The sequence below is a fragment of the Lygodium microphyllum genome, chromosome 14 (genome assembly GCF_053477565.2).
Source record: "Lygodium microphyllum isolate KBCC chromosome 14, Lygodium_microphyllum_v1.1.10, whole genome shotgun sequence".
Lineage (NCBI taxonomy): Eukaryota > Viridiplantae > Streptophyta > Polypodiopsida > Schizaeales > Lygodiaceae > Lygodium > Lygodium microphyllum.
In genome coordinates, this window is record NC_141148.1 from 84945292 (window position 1) to 84964750 (window position 19459).

The 19459-nt window shown below is 41.5% G+C and overlaps 1 protein-coding gene across 1 annotated transcript; it reads left to right on the forward strand.

The window, feature by feature from the left end:
* Window positions 1-4466: 4466 nt before the first annotated feature.
* On the forward strand, window positions 4467-7390 carry LOC148025800 (putative cinnamyl alcohol dehydrogenase 1). Its single transcript, XM_087693038.1, has 6 exons — window positions 4467-4698; window positions 5262-5375; window positions 5504-5734; window positions 6066-6351; window positions 6463-6613; window positions 6745-7390. The coding sequence occupies exons 1-6, from the start codon at window positions 4604-4606 to the stop codon at window positions 6945-6947; spliced, it is 1080 nt and encodes a 359-aa protein (XP_087549164.1). The 5' UTR covers window positions 4467-4603; the 3' UTR covers window positions 6948-7390.
* The last annotated feature ends 12069 nt before the right edge of the window (window positions 7391-19459 follow it).

Consider the following 19459-nt stretch of genomic DNA (forward strand, 5'->3'; position numbering starts at 1 on the left):
GCGATGTGCCACTGCTAATCTGTGGTAGTTGGAGCCTGAAGGTAGAGGTGCCATAATCCATTCATAGTGAGGCAGCGACCAATGTCGAGAGGGCCAAGCTAGGTGGGGTGGAGGGCTTGTTGGACACGGTGGCAGCTATAGAGACACTGGGTGCTTGAGCGGCATGGATATGGCCCAGGCAGAAATGATGGGGCTATGGAGAGGCGATGGTTATGGACGGGGCTGCTAAAGGTGGATGCAGGCAGGCTGCAGCTATGGGAGTGGCCAACTAGGAGATAACACAAAGGCCTCTTCAACCAAACAGGTACCTACTAAGCCCAAGCTATTACTAGTGATACAATGAATTTTTCTATTTTATCAATTCAGTGATTTGTTTTAGGAGTTTAAAGTTGAATCATGATTAATGATAGCTATTATCTATTAGGCTTTAGCATTCGGTAAGTCAACAAGAAGTGCTCACTAAAGTAAGATTTAAGAAGATGAGAGGGTAATGCTTCATTAATCGTTATAATTGGAAGAAGTGCGAGTCCTTTAGAGCCCAAAGTATGACCCAAAACCATATTTCAAACTAATGCATTTAAAAAAAATCAAATGTATGAGGCAATGAATTTTTAAGCTCATCTTTGAAGTAAGAAATAATATGCAGAGTAGTTAACTAGCATGTTGTAGTTTCTTTTAATACACTTGAAAAGAAACAAAAGAGTTGTCACTTGTAGGTTTCTTTAATAAACTTAAAAGTAGTAGACGAGATAGAAACTATCCCTTTCGTTGAGGATTTGTTTTGGATTTCTCATCCTAATCTCATGCATTTCCTTAGGAGCCATACGACCTGAGTGATTGGTGCATGCACATCATCTAAAATTTTGCTTCATCTTTTCCAAAGAGAGACTCTTATGGGAAAAAATGTAGTCTTTAATCCATCATAGATGATCTTTTGGACCAGGGCCTAAATTTGACGGGTCCCTTAGATTTTTTTAATGACAGAAATGTTAAAATTTCCTTTCACATGACAGGTGATATAAAAAAGTTTATTAGTCAAATGACAGACAAAAAATGTGAATGACAGGTGACATAGAAAAGTTTTTAATTAAGGTTTTAAAACTATAAATTTGAATGCTCATAGGATCTAAAATCAATGTTCAATCCACCTTGCATATGACAAATGAGTTTTCATTACCTAGCAATACTCCATCATAAGAAGATAAATTCGAAATGCTACAACCTATCATAGGAAAATAGATTCAAAATGTAACAATCCAACATCATAAGAAGATAAATTCGAAATGCTAGCACAAGCAATAAGAAGATGCATCCATTTGATCATTCTAGTGGCATTGCCCTTCTATTCTTTGCATCCATCCAAATATCCCAAATATCTTTCCAATTGATTTGGGAGCTATCACGTGCATCAATGGATAATAGCATCAACCCATCTAGTGTGTCAAGACATAAGCTGGATCTCAAGTTATTTTTAATAAGATTTTGTCTAGAAAACCCTCGCTCACAAGATGCTATACTTGCTGGAATGACTATGCATGTTTGCCATAAACGCATCATCCCTGGATATAAATCCCACCAAGTCTTTGTGCTACTACAAAACTCCCAAGCATCATACATGCCCCTATTTCTTGCGACACGATATAGCATCCCAACAAAATCCTCTCGTTCATTCATGCATCTTTGAATATCAACTGTTTGACTATCAACATTAACTTTGTTGATTAGTCTTTCCAGCCATTCTTGGCTCCTTTTGTCTCGATCAATATCATCCATCGGATATGAAGAAGGATTAAATATCTTGAATGCATTGAAGACTGGTAGATCCTCAAATCTACTAGTCAAAGCATTCAAAACATTTTGCACATATGCTCGTGCAACACCAATGCATTCTGAAAGAGAACCTGTCTCATTTCCATCACCTTCAGGAATTGTGTTTAAGTCCAAGTCCTCATCTTCTTTTTCTGAATCACTTGTATTCTTAGCTCCTTTTTTCTTCTTTTTTGACACTTTTGGAATTGCAACATATTTCAATACATGTGTATGTGATATACCATTACCATCTACAAAAACCAACTTTCCATTTTTTGTCATTTTCAAGAATGCCGAGAGATGCTTTGAACCAATACCAAATTGGTCATCATCACACGTGATATATCTCCTATTGAGCTTCTCAAATGTTAGATCAATAAGGGCACCAATCGTTGTTACATCCATCTCTTGCCTTTGAAATTCAGAGTTGAGTTTGTTCAACTCTCTAAGCACATCTGCTAAAAGGTGTATGATGAATTGTACCATAAACGTTATAGCATATTTATACCATTTTTTCTCATGTCGTTTCCACTGCTCAAGAATAGCAGGCATAATCTCAACAAACCTTTCCATCACCTTGCCCCTTGAAAGCCACCGAACTGCACGCATTTGCAACATTTTCATGTCCATGATGTCATACTCATGCATTATATTCCAAAGTTCCATATGTCGATTTGTTGATCTTCTTAGCCATGAATATACTTTGCATGCAACCTTATCCACAAAGGCAAATATATGTGGATGTGTTGCAAATCCATCTTTGGCTGCAAGTGCTTGTCGATGGGCAATACAATGGATTCCCATGACACGTGGCAACGATGCTTAAAAGCGTGCCACAACTCCTGTCCTATGCCTTGTCATAGCTGAAGCTCCATCAGTTGCAATAGCAACTAAGTTTTGCATGTCTAAACCACTTTCCAAGAAAAATGCATATATAGCATCATACATGGCCTCTGATGTTCCATTATCCACTGGCAACAACTGCACAAATCTACAAATCGCATGTCCTCTGCCTCCATCATTGATATATGAAACATAGATAATTAGATGCTTTTCCATAGTGCGGTTAGTGCTCTCATCAATGAGCAGTGAAAAGAAAGGACTAGCACGCATCTCTGCATACATCTGCTTTCGAACATGGTCCCTTATAGCCAACATCATTTCCCTTCCTGAAACTGGATTTACATAGGATCCATACTCATCTGATGCTGGCATATTTGGAGTACAAAGCTCCCTTTGAAACTTGCATAACTGTGGATATTTCTCCAATGGTATGTCCTCACACACACAAAAATATACTAGTTTCATGCATGATATGATTCGCTTTTGTTCACTATGGACTATGGTATCCAATCCATGGTCCATAGGTCCTTTGCCATCACTACCAATCTTTGCCTTGGCATTACAAGCACGTACTACACTAATGTGATCAGAAGTCTTAGCATGATCATTCAATGCTGACAATTGGATGCTTTGAGAGCCTCCTTGTGTATAGGTATTCACTTTGCTGGCATCTTGACACCATTGGCATTTCACCCTTTCTTCATTACATAGAGTTTTACCTATGTATGCCCATGGATGCAAAAGAGTCCACTGATGTCGCCACTTTCGTTTCACCTTTTTAATAGAAGCATCAACATTGGAAGAACTCTCTGTTGCATTTCCCACATTCACACTTACATTTTCTGTAGCATTTGACATTGTTGAAGTCATTCCCTCTTGCATTGTAGAAACATTTGCATTTAGTGCTGACATTTGACCCATAGTTTCATTGGCATCTCTTGATACCAAACCCCTTGGCCTTACACAAGCACTTTGGCCTCTTGATAAAAAAGAGGCTATAGAAGGATAAGCCTTTCTTTTCCTTGCCAAACCCTTTTGAGATTTGGATGGATCCATGGTCCAGCTACCTACAATACATAAAAAGATCACATAAAGTAATATACTTTATGTTATGATTATAATATATATGCTTTTGAAAGGTTGTTATGTGAAACAACAAAAGGATTTTTTCAACGTGTATCTGAAGGCTAAAAGCTCAAGTCGATATATGTTGGTGAATTGGATAGAGATTTCCAAGTCCCAAGCCTCCCACTCAATCTCCAATAGTATCTATTGTCACACAATAACTATCAAGGATACTCACATCCATCAAACATTGAATCATTGTGCGTATTATACTTCGAGTATAACATTATAAGTATTGCATATTAAGCACCATTAGTAAATTGAATCATAATTCATATTACACTTTGAGTATAACATTATGTTTCAAGTATTGCATGCTAAGCACCATTAATAGGATGTGCAAAATTATGATCAAGGTAACCACTTGGTTGCATTCCAATCTATTGAAAAGAGTAAATAGATGATAGGCCCAAGGGCACATTACACTTGCATTTGTATTGTTCACATGAGTCTTCATTTTCAATATAGCTTCATCTCGTCCATTCTCCATATACTTTTTAGACTAGCAAAATTAGTGTGCATATTTGCATATGGTTCAAAAGTCCATTCAAGCAAGTTGAAACATTTGTTGTGTGAATGTGATGATGAGAAGCGTCTCAAGGGAAAATACTTCTTAAGCTGGTTCAGGGCTAGGAGTGATCAACGGGACTCGTTGAAGATTTCAATGCGTGTGACGCAAGGGGGCTCGTCACGCACCCTCGTCTTTTCATCGATTGTTATATGTTAAACTATAAGAATCTACCATCTTTGATCTGCAGGTACTACCTTCTCTCTCTCTCTCTCTCTCTCTCTCTCGTACAGTGGCATACACAGAAAATCAGCAGCCATGGTGGAGCACAACAGTCCTCATGACCTCAACTGCCTTGGTTGGGCTGCCCGTGATCCATCGGGTGTCCTTTCTCCTTTCAAGTTCTCTCGCAGGTACGGCGCCTAGCTATACATTCTTTTCTAATTCAACATTATCATCTCGCATACACAATTGATGGGTTTGTATTAGAATTCCATCTGCATCCGCACTGAATTCCTATCCCTGCAACTATTTCTTCGTACTTCCTGCCTGATTTGGTCGGATTGATCGGGTTTCCGTCGATCAATCAGTTTATTCTGAGCTTTTTATGGCTGACACTTCAATCCAATTAGCTCCGAACACGTTCCTCTTATTGTTTGTCCTCATACTCACAATAATGATAGTCTGTATATTTGCACATTCAGCCAGCTGCATGCCATACTCATATGTAGTGACATCTGTTGCCTGTATGCGGCTTCCCAACAATTTCTGAGCTCTCAGTGTGGATCTTTCAGCGCCCACACACACACACACACACACACTCTCTCTCTCTCTCTCTCTCTCTCTCTCCCTCCCTCTCTCTGCACACGCGCTCGCGCATGTCCATGCGAGCATGTGTGTTGTGTGTGTGCTTTTTTTTTTGGGGGGGGGGGGGGGGGGGGGGGGAGCTCTAACGCACTCTCTGTGTCAAACACAGGCTTCCAGGTCCGCACGATGTGTCATACAAGATAACCCACTGTGGAGTCTGCCATGCAGAACTTATCTGGACTCGCAATGTTATGGGTCATACTAAGTATCCAGTTGTTCCAGGGTACGCAAGCACATTTATATGCTCCATTGTGTACATTGCTCTGGTCTGGAAACATCAAGAATACACAGTGTCAAGGTTCACATGCAAATAACTCACTTGAGAATAATCCTTTTTAAGTATGCGTGCAGACACGAAATTGTAGGTATTGTAACAGAGGTTGGTTCTGAAGTTACAAACTTCAAAGTGGGGGATCGAGTTGGCACCGGCACATATGTGAATACCTGTCGTGAATGTGAGTTTTGCTGTAAGGCCATGGAATCCTACTGTGAGAAAGGAGCAATTCTCACCTATGATTCTGTGGATTACGATGGTGCTATTACACGGGGTGGCTTCTCTACACATATCGTGGTGGATGAAAGGTTAGGCAACATCCTGAGCAATATTTTATGAATGAATCACACAAATCTCACATGATTTTTTCTTGGGTTAAGACATTGAGAACAGACTCTGTTCGGTTATTAGCATTACTTATTATCGACATAATGTTACACGATGACAACTGTGGTTTTCATCATGTAAAGTTTCCAACTGGAAACCTGAATAATATATATGGACATACTACTGACTCCAAGTAACTTACTTGGTCGATGCATCATTTGAATTCTTTATAAGAGGTTGAGCTCACTGAATATTTGAGGAAGGGATTGATATAGCACGAGCATGAGGTGCTGTAGTGTTCTGGTGATGCAGGTACTGTGTCAAGATTCCAGATAAGTTAAAATCAGAGCATGCTGCACCTCTACTTTGTGCTGGCATTACTGTATACAGCCCAATGGTACGGCATGGAATGAACAAGCCTGGCAAAACTGTTGGAGTTTTAGGACTTGGGGGCCTTGGACATATGGCAGTCAAATTTGCCAAGGCTTTTGGTGCTGTGGTTACTGTTCTCAGCACTTCTCCTTCCAAGAAGGAAGAGGCACTTGGTGTTCTAGGGGCTGATAAATTTTTGGTAACTTCCAATGTAACAGACATGCAGGTAACCGCACTGTTCTCCTGCAGTGCAATGGTCTAACTAAGACATATCTTTGAGATACATTACTACCTACCATACACAACTGTATAATCAACTACTGTTTGTCACATGCAGCAAGCTGCTCGGTCCCTTGATTTTATACTTGACACAGCTTCTGGAGATCATCCATTAGATCTCTACCTTCCATTGCTGAAGACAGGTGGCAGCATTGTTCTGGTGGGGGCTCCAAAGGAGATGAAGTTCAGCCCTTTCAACTTGTTTGTAGGTAAATGGCTACAATCTCAATCCTATTAAATGAATGGAAATGCGTGCAGCAGCTGCAAAGCCAATCATGCTATTCTCATGGATGCGACCAAATCCACACTAAGGCACTTATTTCTTCTTCTATTCATCTAGGAATGAAGTCAATTTCTGGGAGCGTGACCGGCGGAATGAAAGAAACACAAGATATGCTGGAGTTCTCTGCAGAGAAGGGGATAGAACCAATGATTGAACTCATTCCAATGCAATATATCAATGAGGCATTACACAGGCTTGAGTGCAATGATGTCCGATACCGCTTTGTTGTGAACATTGGGGAGTCACTGAAACTGGAGTAGTCTCAATCTTAAGTGGTGTTCCCAGGTTCTAGAGGTCATTGCAGTGCAGTACAATTCCATCTAGAGCAAGTGTTTGCCTATGAGAGCCGTTTGGATTGTAAAGAGTAGGTATTTTGGATGAATGATATGCAATGGATGACTGCAGTGCTATGCAGTTTGAGGGTTTCCATCCAGAGCAAAAGTTTTGTATATGCATACCAGCCTTTTGGTTTAGCAAAGAGCAGAGGAAGTCGTAGTGTCCAGAACTTGACTGGATTCTGCAAAGCATCTGTGCACTTGTTGGAAAATGGAAGGAACCATAGTGATAAAGCGTAACCATAGCTCAAACACACGTATATTGATAGCAGTTACGCTAATTTTGGAGATTTGGCACTTTTTGCACTTCAAGTGTGATTCAGGAATCAGGTGATCATGCACTCAAGGACTTGGGGCCCTTAGGACAACACTGGCAGTCAATTCCTTTGTTAATATTTCTTGTTGGTTCTAAAGTGTTGCAGAAAACTCAACAATCACATGAAAATTTGAAATAGTGGGCAATCTCATCAAATCTAGGCCTGGGACACACTCAAAGTTTAAGGATGGAAACCTAGACAGCTTGCATGATGAAATTCTTACCCTAACTGAGTCCTCAACTAAGAAATTGAATAAGTTAATTGCAAGTTGAAAATTTGAAAGTGCTGCTGTAATCACTTATTGGAATGGAGGTCTGGTGAGTTATACATCTAGGGCAAATAGTGTAATGTGTGTCTAAAAACGAAACACCTTGGGGCTAGTAATATGACAGAAAAAAGGGAATATGCTGAGAATCTTGCGCAGGTGTCCGTGAGTTAGTTGGTTTGCAAAAAAGTGTCACACTACTATTGTACTACCGCCTTGACAAACCCCCCCAAAGCTAACTTGACAAGCCAGCCCAAAGCTGTATATTTCAAATTCAGTGTCAGATTATAAAAAAGAAACACCTTGGGCCTAGCAACTTAAACCCCCCCCCCCCCCCCAAAAAAAAAAGGAATATGCTGAGAATCTTGCATAGGTGTTCGTGAGTTGATTTGCGAAAAAGAGTCACGCTCACTACAAGATATAGACCTTATAGCGACGTTTAAAGCGACGAAAATACAAACAACAAAATTTGCCCCCGTCGTCGCAAAAAGCGTCGTTATTGACGATGCCATAGAATCGTCGTTATATGCATCGCTATATGCGTCGTTATATGCGTCATAGATGCGATGCACATAGCGACGGTTACAGAGAATTTGCGACGCTTATAGCGACGACAATAGCGACGCGTGCAGTAAATTTGCGACGCAAATAGTGACGGTAACAGAGAAAAAAAAAATTTTGTGGCAGAGCAGCAAGCTGCTCTGCCACATATAGCACTGTGTGTTGTATGAGAGCCATACAAAATAGTTTCTGCACTGTTGCATACAAAGCGTTTGCAAATAAAAAGAATGTATACTGAAATCATAAAACTGATAGATGAAATAAATACATGATATCGCATAAAATGCGATTGGTACAATCATAAAACAATATCACTAATACATAGAAAATGTCTACATAGATCGGGCGACTAAAAACTAAAGGTATGTGAGCTCTAAGGATCCAAGGGCGAGCTACAAATTCTCGTCCCCCGAAAGCTCTTCCCACTGCAAAGGAGCATCAAACGGATTCTGCAGAAAAAGAAACAACATATCAATCCACCATACAATAATGCATACAAATATCTCATGGTAACTACGGACAAGAAAGATGAGTGACTTACTGGGCCGCCGTGTCTATACAATCGGTCGATCAATGATCTGAGACCGTGCCTCTCTGCATATCGAGTCTCAAGGCCTTGCGGATCGCGATTTGTAATGAAGTGCTGCAAAGAAAACAAAATGCTAACTGTTAGAAACATGATTGTCAGTACAAAGAATATCTAAAAAAAACAAATAAGCAAAACAAAAGAGAAACTTACAAAGTCCTCCAAATATGTCCTGTGGCCGCCACTCCCAAGATAATGTACCGATCCGGCCTCGATTCGTGCCCTCGCCGCCTCCCGCTGCTGACTCCAACGTCCTGGTGAATTTGTAGCCTCCTCCCTCAGTCGGCGCCAGTCATCTGCATCTAACCACTCGGGCTTTGGAACCCCACTCTTGATTGCCTTGCGTGCGTCGGATCGTCTATGTGACATGTATGTACGCATGCAATCCATCATCCAGCCCGTAGAGAATCTATCCACTGCGGCTGGCACCGGGAAATCCTCGTGCAAGGATGCTACTATATACTCCTTGCTCCCCTCCGGCATGTTCCTCCAATGATCCAGGACGTTGTGCCGAAAAACTTGTTGGCACAACTCCCTCATGCGAGCCATCACCCTCATTCCCTCATCATTCATGATGATGGCTCCTGACCTGCCATCCACTAGGTATCCATAACCCCTAGGAGTATGCCTAAGATGGGCCCTCTCCCATCTCCGTCCACGCTCCTGGGCATATCCAGGAGACCCCTGTACATCCGGTGTACCGACTGGAGTACCCTCTCCCGGAGTGCCACTCAAAGGGGTGCCACCAAAGGGGGTGCCACCAAAAGGAGTGCCACCTGTCGACGGCTGCGCAAAAGCCGGAGTAACTGGAGTGGACGTTCCCACAGGTGTGACAAATCCTAGAGGTGACGCAGCTCCAGCTGAACGAGACGGAGACACCGCGTCCGTGTCTCCACAGCAGCACACCCCTGATCCTCCTGCAGTCGCAGTCCCTCCCTCTGGCCCAAGTCGCAAGCGTCGAGATTGTCTGCTCGAAGCTGAAGCATCTGATCGCGCTGAAGCTGATCTAGCAGAGCGCCCTGACGAAGAACGAGACAGCTCCTGATCTACCATCTCTTTGAATCTCGCGAGCTGATCTGGAGACATGCGTGCCATCATGTCCTGAAACTCCTCATCGCTCATCTCTCGACTCATCCTGAAAATGTCGATACCTGCACAGATAAAAAATGATGTTAGAATAATCAATTTAAACTATATAAAGCACATTAATATAAATCATTTTTGAAAAATCCCTCTTAAAATGCATATCTTATCTACCTTTATGGAAGATCTAAACAACGAATTGAGTAATACAATTCTCCAAGAATGAAGTATTCTATGGTCCCATGTTAATCTCCTGACACAACTTTGCATATACTGGAAGGTCGATAGACATGTCACCACAAAAGAACGAGTCTGCCTCGTTCTCAAAAAATTCTATGACTTCTGTATTTTCATCATTGTTAGCCGATGCGGGCTCCAAGCTTGCGGTGGCCTCCACCCCTTGTAATTTCGATCCCTCTATTTGCATATTTTCTTCATCTATGCCTGGAACATCGCTTTGATCGTATACTCTCGCACCTCGAGGAGTTGAAGGTATAACATACCACCATCGAGGTTGTCGGGGATTTGGATAGAAGATTACCTGTTCACAAACACTTATAAAGCGGCTTCAAACCATTGTGACATAAACCATGTCGTATTACAATTAGCAAGCAAATGACTATTTGTACCTGTTCACAATGGACCGGCAACACAAAGGTGTCGCGCAAATCCATCCATTTTTTTTCGGAATCTATTTCGAGAAATCCAGATGGACCTCGCCGAACTGTTGCGCCAGCTCTTCCAATTACCACTTTGAACCACTGCACATCGAATATTATCATGGAGAAGCTACGGTAATCCACTGTAATAATACTTTGCAAGTTTCCAAAATACTCCATCTCATCCACAACCGTGTTCGGATCCATTGCTCATTGCCGGCTCTCTTGCTCAAACCTTGCCATGACACCACAGTCCATTGTGGAGCGCATTTGGTCAATACGCTCCACCCGAAAATGCCGTCCGCGCGACCACGCTGCACTATATATTTTGTACTGCACATTGAAACACTCAAATTAGATGTAGCAAGCAAATTTAGATACGACACATTCTAAACCCCTCATTACCTTTGGACTACATCCCCTCGAGAACTCCCACTCCTTCATTGAGACCTCTGTCCCTTCGCTGGATACTGCGGTCAAGGCTCCATGCAACCATCGTGTTGACATAAACCGCGGCATCTCCTCCATGCCTTCGGGATATCGAATCGGTCGGTGACGCGTACTGCGTCGAAATTCAGCTCGCGCTTCCTCTCGATTTTGCGTTGCAATCTGGTACTTGGCGAGCCACGTCTCCATGGAGGCATGGTGCAACATACAAAAGCGATTTACCTTCTCTTCCATTGAGGCATCCATTCTTTTTTCTACCCCATTTCCAACCACCACATCTCCAGTCAGCCTGTCATCGTCCTTCAGCATCCATAGCATTTCATTGTCTGGTTCCACCGTTGGTAGTCATTGTGAGATATGCACTAACGCCTCTGACACCAACCAACCTTCCGCCATGCTACCTTCCGGACGAGCTCATTGTCGCACAAAGCCTTTCAGGGTTTTCATGAAGCGCTCCAAGAAGAACATCCATCGCGTATGGACAGGTCCAGCAATCTCCACTTCGTCCACAAGATGCACAAGAAGGTGAACTTGTATCGTGAGCATGCTAGTGGGCAGGTATTTCTCAAAGAGACAGACCGTCTCAACTGCTCCCCGCCTTGCGGATTCAATAGAGAACGTCTTAATCTCTTTCTGTGAGATCCATTGCACCAAAGTCGACAACTTGTAAATGGCCCCGCGAATTTCTGGAGTTCGGCATCCCGCAATCGCGATCGGTAGGACAAACTGCCACAAATGAGAAAGCATTAAGAATAATGGTCACTTTTTAAATTTCAAAATGTCCACGCTAATTAAAATCCATTCTGTTCACAAACCTGACATATCTTATGCCAATCATGGGATTTTAGCCTAGACATTTGGTCATCTTTAGAAAATGCGGACCTGAGAGAACGCATCATACCCGTCGGAGTGCGGATAGACTTGATTACTTGCTTCACAATGCGCTCTTCTTTGGTAGACAAAACCCAGGGAGCGCGAGGAAGCTGCACTCCCCCTTCAGCACTCGATTGCGGCCAAAGCGCATCCATCTTACCTACCTCCTTTAAATCCATTCGTGACCCTATAGTGTCTCTCTTTCCTGTGATGTGGTCCCATAGCAAGCTGCCCACATTTTTGAAAATATGCATGGGATCCAACAAGTGGTTGACCTGTAAGTGGGTCCAATATGGCAACTCGTAGAAAACTGAGAACCGTCGCATTCCATTTGGATGTGATTCCGGGTTTACCATTTTCAGCTCGTACCAGCTTGCAGCGTTCATACGTGCTGGAGGTTGTCCAAGAAAACCTTCCCTGAGTTCATGATCCTCCGGCAAGAAAGCGGCGTGTCCTTGATATACCATCTTCTTCATGGTTCATGACCTTCGGGAGTCTAACTGTGGCCTACACAATGGATATGCATGATAACCTGAGGTAACGAGACCTGCAAGGCGATCCACGACCTAGTGAATACTTGATTGAATGAAATAAAATATAGATATTACCAGCGAGAACAAAGGTCTGCTCACCTGAGCACTCTCCCAATCCCGGAAAGTCATGCATCGTCCACATGAGAATGGCTCGAATGTTGGCTGACCGCCGACCATCGCGTCTGCTCATATCTTGCACCGTGACCTCCTCCTCCCACAAAATCTTAAGCTCATCGACTAATGAACGAAGATACACGTCCATATTTTTTACTTTGTAGCGGCCCGGGACGAGCAAGCTAAGGATGAGATGTCCTTTCTTCGTAGAAAGCCATGGAGGAATGTTGTAGTTGACAAGCACTATAGGCCACACACTGTAAGAAGTCGAGCGCAGACCGAATGGGTTTACACTATCCATGGCGAGACCGAGCCGAAGATTCCTTGGCTCTCGCGCAAAGCTTGGGAAGGTAGAGTCAATGTGGCTCCATGCGCGCGAATCTACTGATATTCGTTGCACTCCATCCGTGGACCTATTTTGCACATGCCACGTTGTCAAGCTTGCCATGGCAGACATGCGAAACATGTGGTTTATGCGGGGGATGAGCGGAAAGTGTCTGAGAACTTTTTGAGGGATGGTCTGCCCTTGCAAGTCCTGTCGATACCTGTGAGCACCACACTTTGGACATGTCTCCATAGTCTCGTATTCATCTCGAAACAATATGCAGTCATTGATACATGCATGGATGTTATTGTAGTCCATGCCAAGCTTCCGTAAAACATGTCGTGCATCATCACGAGACTCAGGCATAGTGTTTGCAGGTGGCAATATATGATATTTCAATAACCTGAAAAAATCATAAAACACCTTGAAAAATCCATCCATGTTTGCAATAATACTGTTTTTAAAAAAAAAACAATGAAGTCTGTGTGCAAGGTACCTGAATAACTCAGTCACACTCGCCTCGCTCCAACCGTATTTTGCTTGCACACTTAAGAGTGCAAGCAATGTCTTTAACCGAGATACTCGGCACCCATCATATAATGGTATGGATGCTTCCTCTCTAAGCGGGTCAGATGTCTCAACATCCATGGGAATCAATGCATCGATCATTGCCTCCATCTCAGGCTCCAAGATTGTAGGCAAGTCGGGAAGGTTGTCTGTCTCCTCTGGCATTGACGGTATAGATGGGCCTTGCGAGTGGTCGATTGGCTCTTGCAATCCATCCATCGCACGTCCACGAACTCTTCTAATTGGCCGCAAAGGGTGCACTCCCCCTTGGGTTGAGACATCACCCCCCTGGATACAAAATTTGCCAACAAGACCCAATCTTATTGTGTATGGTTTTCAATTAGCTTGAGAGTACAATGCATGAAAAATGCTAACTTCAAATTACCGTTTGCTGAAAATCTGCAATCGCCTGATCAATTATCTCAGATTGAAACTCGCCAAATTGTCGTACGTGTTCTATAGAAAATCGGCGTTTTCGTCTAATTGCCAACTTGCATTGAGAGCAAGGACATGGGACACGCTGATTAAGATACGTCTCGCGGTCTTGAACAATAAGACCTTCTTCGCTTGCCATCTTATCTACATTACTGCAAACGAGGCTTAAATGGATAGCTTTATGGAGATGTACGTCAAGTTGCAAGTTGACCATAAACCTTGCATTGTATATAGTAGTCGAGAGATTTTTCGATGTTATATCTCGGCCTTGTATCATGCTCAACGATTTGTTTGTCCCGGTAGATAATTATTTGTTATATCTCGGCTTTGAGTATAAGTAATTCATTTTAAAATTAATGCGCGTCATCTATGAAATTTTATAACTATAGTAATAAAATTTATTTCAATTAATTCTACTCATAGTCATAAGACCTGAGAGAAATTATCCTATACTCAATTTAAGGGTTTCTTCTTCTATAACAATAATTTTGGGTTCATTTTGATGAAGTACGTGGCCCATGGCAAAGCACATTGCATACCATTATCAATAAGTATATTATCTTAAATTTCCTTTCCCTCCCTCTCCCTCTCTTTCTCTCCCTCTCCCTCTCTTTCTCTCACCCTCTCCCTCTCCCTCTCGTTCTCTTTCTCTCCCCCTCTCATTTCCTTCCCCTCCCCCTCCCTCTCCCTCTCCCTCTCCCTCTCTTTCTCTTTTTCTCCCTCTCCCTCTCTATCTCTCTTTCTCTCTCATTTCCTAAACAAGCAAAAAATAAAGTGATTTAAACATCCTCCAAGCAAAAGGGAGAGGGAGAGATACAATGCACTCTCCCTCTCTTTCTCTTTCTATCCCTCTCTCATTTCCTTCCCCTTCCTCTCCCTCTCACTCTCTTTCTCTCTCATTTCCTCTCCTAAACAAGCAAAAAATAAAGTGATTCAAACATTAAACAAGCAAAAGGGAGAGGGAGAGAGAGAATGCACTCTCCCTCATTCTCCCTCTCTTTCTCTTTCTCTCCCTCTCTTATTTCCTCCCCCTCCCCCTCCCTCTCCCTCTCCCTCCATTTCTCTTTCTCTTTCTTTCCTTCTCCCTCTCCCTCTCCCTCTCTCTCTCCCTCTTTTTCTCTCTTACTCTCTCGTTTCCTCTCCTAAACAAGCAAAAAAGAAAGTAATTTAAACATTAAACAAGCAAAAGGGAGAGAGAGAGAGAGAGAATGCACTCTCCCTCTCTTTCTCTCCCTCTCCCTCTCTTTCTCTTTCTCTCCCTCTCTCTTCCTCTCCCTCTCCTTCTCTTTCATTTCCTCTCCTAAACAAACAAAAGAGAACGATTTAAACCTTCAACAAGTAAAAGAAAGAGAGAGGGAGACTCACCAATGAGATATGGCGAGCGTGGGCGGCTTCTCTTTGCAAGAGGGCTCCTCCTCTCCTTCGCGAACAACGGCGGCGGCGGCACAAGTCTCTTCCTCTTCTTCTCTCACAAAGCCTTGCCTCTCTCCCTCGCTCTCGCTCTCAAAAGGCGAAGAAAAGAAAATGAAAACGGCGCTCTGGTTTCCGCCGCACTTTTTTTTCCCTGCAGCGTCGCTATTTGCGTCGCAAATAGCGATGCCAGTTGTGACGCCAATAGTGACGCCGATATCCGCCGTCGCTAATCGGCGTCGCTAATTGCCCAATTCCTTGTAGTGGTTATTACGGTACTACAGTCTACCACCTTGACAGGCATCCCCAAAGCTGTATATTCCGAATTCAGTATAAGAAGTTGTATATTCCAAATTCAGTATAAGAAGCTGTATATTCTAAATTTAGTATAAACTCCATATTGGGGAATATGGGAATTTTCCATAAGTTTAGGACGTGGTCAAATCTTTGGATTTGTCATAACTTGGACACTATAACTCCAAATCGAGCGCTCTCCAATGACAGGTCATATCATATGATTTTGAGAAACTTATGGGCATGCTACCGCCTTGACAAACCCCCCCAAAGCTACCTTGACAAGCCAGCCCAAAGCTGTATATTTCAAATGCAGTGTCAGATTCTAAAAAAGAAACACCTTGGGCCTAGCAACATAAACCCCCCCACCTCCCCCCGCCAAAAAAAAAGGGAATATGCTAAGAATCTTGCACAGGCGTTCGCGAGTTGATTTGCGAAAAAGTGTCGCGCTATTACGGTACTACAGTCTACCATCTTGATAGGCATCCCCAAAGCTGTATATTCCAAATTCAGTATAAAAAGCTATATATTCCAAATTCAGTATAAGAAGTCTAGCACCCTGACAAACATTCCCAAAGCTGTATATTCCAAATTCAGTGTAAGAAGCTGTATATTCCAAATTCACTATAAACACCATATTGGGGAATATGGGAACTTCTCATAAGTTTGGGACGTGGTCAAATTTGGATTTGTCATAACTTGAACGCTATAACTCCAAATCGAGCGCTCTATGGCTGAATAGGTTTCATTTTTCAAGCGCTTTTCAATGACAGGTCATATCATATGGTTTTGAGAAACTTATGGGCAATTCGAGTGCCACCTTTTTAGTATTTAAAAAATGGGAATTGGGAGATTCCCAAACTCACTAATATTGTGTTTATAAGAAGTTTAGCACCTTGACAGACATCCCCAAATCTGTATATTTCAAGTTCAGTATAAGAAGTCGCATCTTGACAGACATCCCCAAAGCTGTATATTTCAAATTCAGTATAAGATTCTAAAAGTAGAAATTTGAATATTAAAATACATACAATTAACCCTTTGATGTCATATATTTGAACCCTAAGTATGTTTTTATTTTGATGGGTAAATCCATTTTTATCCGGTGAAGGATAAACCCCCCTTTGAAGGGTACTTGAACCTTGGCAATTCGTGCTATGAGGACTTTACTGAGTGCAAGAAAGCCTAGTCTTGCCCTTGACATGTTGCCTCACGGTCCGCCAGTGCCGCTTTCATTGAGTGTATGCAGGTGAAAAGGAAATTCTTTGATGAAGCAATACTTCACAGTCTGATGTGAATTGAGTAAACTGTTGACGCCGAACGATATCTCATATATCCTTCTCTGTATATTTGTTGTTTTTTGTGGGTTGGAAACTCGAATGTAAGCATGCTATCTTTGCCTTCATTTGGTGTCACCACTTTAACATGTTTATATATATATATATAGATATATATATATATATATGTATGGATTTTTAGTTTTATTAAATCTATAAATTTGTTGTACTGAATGTGTGTTTAGAAGCATGTTTACTAACATTTATAAGCATGTTTATTATAAATTGTATTTTCTTCCTTTAATAGTTGTGTTCGTTTAGTTCTCTTACTTGTTTGTTTTCTTAAAACATAAATGGAATATTTCACTTACGTTTGCTTTGTTTCTTAAATGAGCTTCTACTGAGTTCGCTTAACAATATGTTAATTTTGCAGTTTTTGTTTGCAGTTAATAGTACATGTAATAGTGCAAATAATTGTGAAGGTAAACTTCTAGATAACAGGGAAATGGCCTTCTCTTTTGATTTTTATTTGTGCCTAGGTACAATACCCTCTCATGAGAATGCTCATTTGAAAGGCCTTAGAACAACTCCTCTTTTCTTTTCAAGGAGCTTGGGAGCCCATATAACTATTTTTGAAAATATGCTATTGGCTGTCTTGAAGGCTGATGGATTTTTAACCCCTCTTTGGAAGGTTTAAATCCCCCTTTGGAGGGTGTTGCAACCTTTGAAATTTAAGATTGGGTGAGTTCACCAAATGGTTTCAAATTATGTCCTAGGCAAGGTATATGTTAGTTCAAAACAAGTACATTGGAAGAGGATTGTTGCAAGAGATTGTTGCATCTTGGGATATGATGTCGCCTCGATCTACTACATATTGTGGCTTGCAAGATTTTCCCTTGAAGAGGTTCTCCTACCTAAATGTCAAGTTTGGGTATCATTCCTTAGTTTGCATATATGATGTTTTTTATCTAAAGTTGGGCACTAGGCAATCCTATATTTCTCTCCCTTGTCAATCAATCATGGAGGAGAGATGAGACCATTGCAAGCTCATTAGGCAATCCAAAGAGTCTCTAGTATTCATTTTGTGCCATCAAACAGTTGAATCATCATGAGTGATTGAGATTCAAGGCAGTTGAGGGTTTGAAATTGCATGTGAGGTACGGTTGCACCATTATTTGATGTGTGTTTCATATGCAATAGCTTTGGGCATTTTTGCATAGATATGTCCAAGTAGGACATGTAAGGGAACAATAGGGCTTGTAAAGAGAACATGCATGTGTACAAGAATACTAATAATGAACAAAACTCAAAAAATCAAAGGATGATTGAATAACGATTAATGATATACAATTGTAGAAACTCAAAAGGCATAGTTTGTTTAACAACCATAACCACTTCCCCACATGGCAATGGATCAATAGGGTGAATAAAGGGGAATATTCTCAACAAATGGATACTCTAGGCTGAATTTAAAGTATAGATGCATATAAATGAAGGCTTGAAAAAAACAAAAAAGAGAGCATGCCCAAATGTCTCTAGAGGCCAAAAACATTAATCGTCGATACTTGTATAACAAAGAATGGACCAAAGGAAAAATGAAAAAGGTTTAGAGCCAAAATGGGCCAACCTCTAGACCATTTTCAAGGTTTTAAAGACCAAATGGGACATAACAAGTTGGTGGTTAGGGAAGTGGCGAAACATATAGGCCATTTTAAAGACCAAATGGAGCATAACAAGTGGGTAAATCTATAGGCCATTTTAAAGATCAAATGGAGCATAACAAGTGGGGCAACCTCTATGCCATTTTAAAGACCAAATGGAGTGTAACAAGTTGGTGGTTAGGGAAGAGGGATCCCAATTTCCAATCATATATGAGCTCCGAATTAGGGATTAAAACAGACATAAGTTCAAGGGTGGCTTTAGGTCATGATGAAGAGGTTGAGAATGATATGGCCATGTCTCTACCCTTCATTTGCATTTTGATTTATACAGCTTTATGGACTATGCATGAGTAGCAAGGAAGTTAAATTCTATTCATGATATGAAATTGCATGAGATTTAGACAAATTCTTCTATGATAATACAAGTCATTTGTACAATGCTAGTTTCTCAAAGGGGAAATACATGGAATCAAGCATTTTAAACTCAAGTGTAGAGTTAGGGATAGATAAGTTTTAGCAAGAGGCTTTAATATAGACATTGAGTGGTTAGGCCAGATAACTTTCTCATAATTCAAGTTGCATGAATTTCCAAGATTTGGCATTAGAATTAGTGGGACGTAGGTTCTTGGAAATGTAGCTTACAAAATACATTAAAATTTATTCGAGTTTGGTGGTTTTTGACAAGTTAGTTCAAGTGAATCACCTCTACGACCTTAGGACCTTTGTGGCTTGAAGCATTTGATCCAGTGTTGCACTTAGTTACACCTTTCCAAGGGCTAAAGGATATGATTTAACACTTTGATGCTATGCTTATGTCATGCCACTTAATGTCATTAGGCTAAGAGGTCCATAGAATTGTAGAATCATTTAATGTAGGTGATACTAATGTTTTCCTTATGGAGCTGATAAGGTTCAAAGACTTGTTTCATGTGTTCATAGTAGCTTTCATGCTTAATTCAGGAGATGTGGATTGTGGATCAACTCCAATCACGTGGCATTGTCTCCTTTTATATTTTTGTTTACCATGATG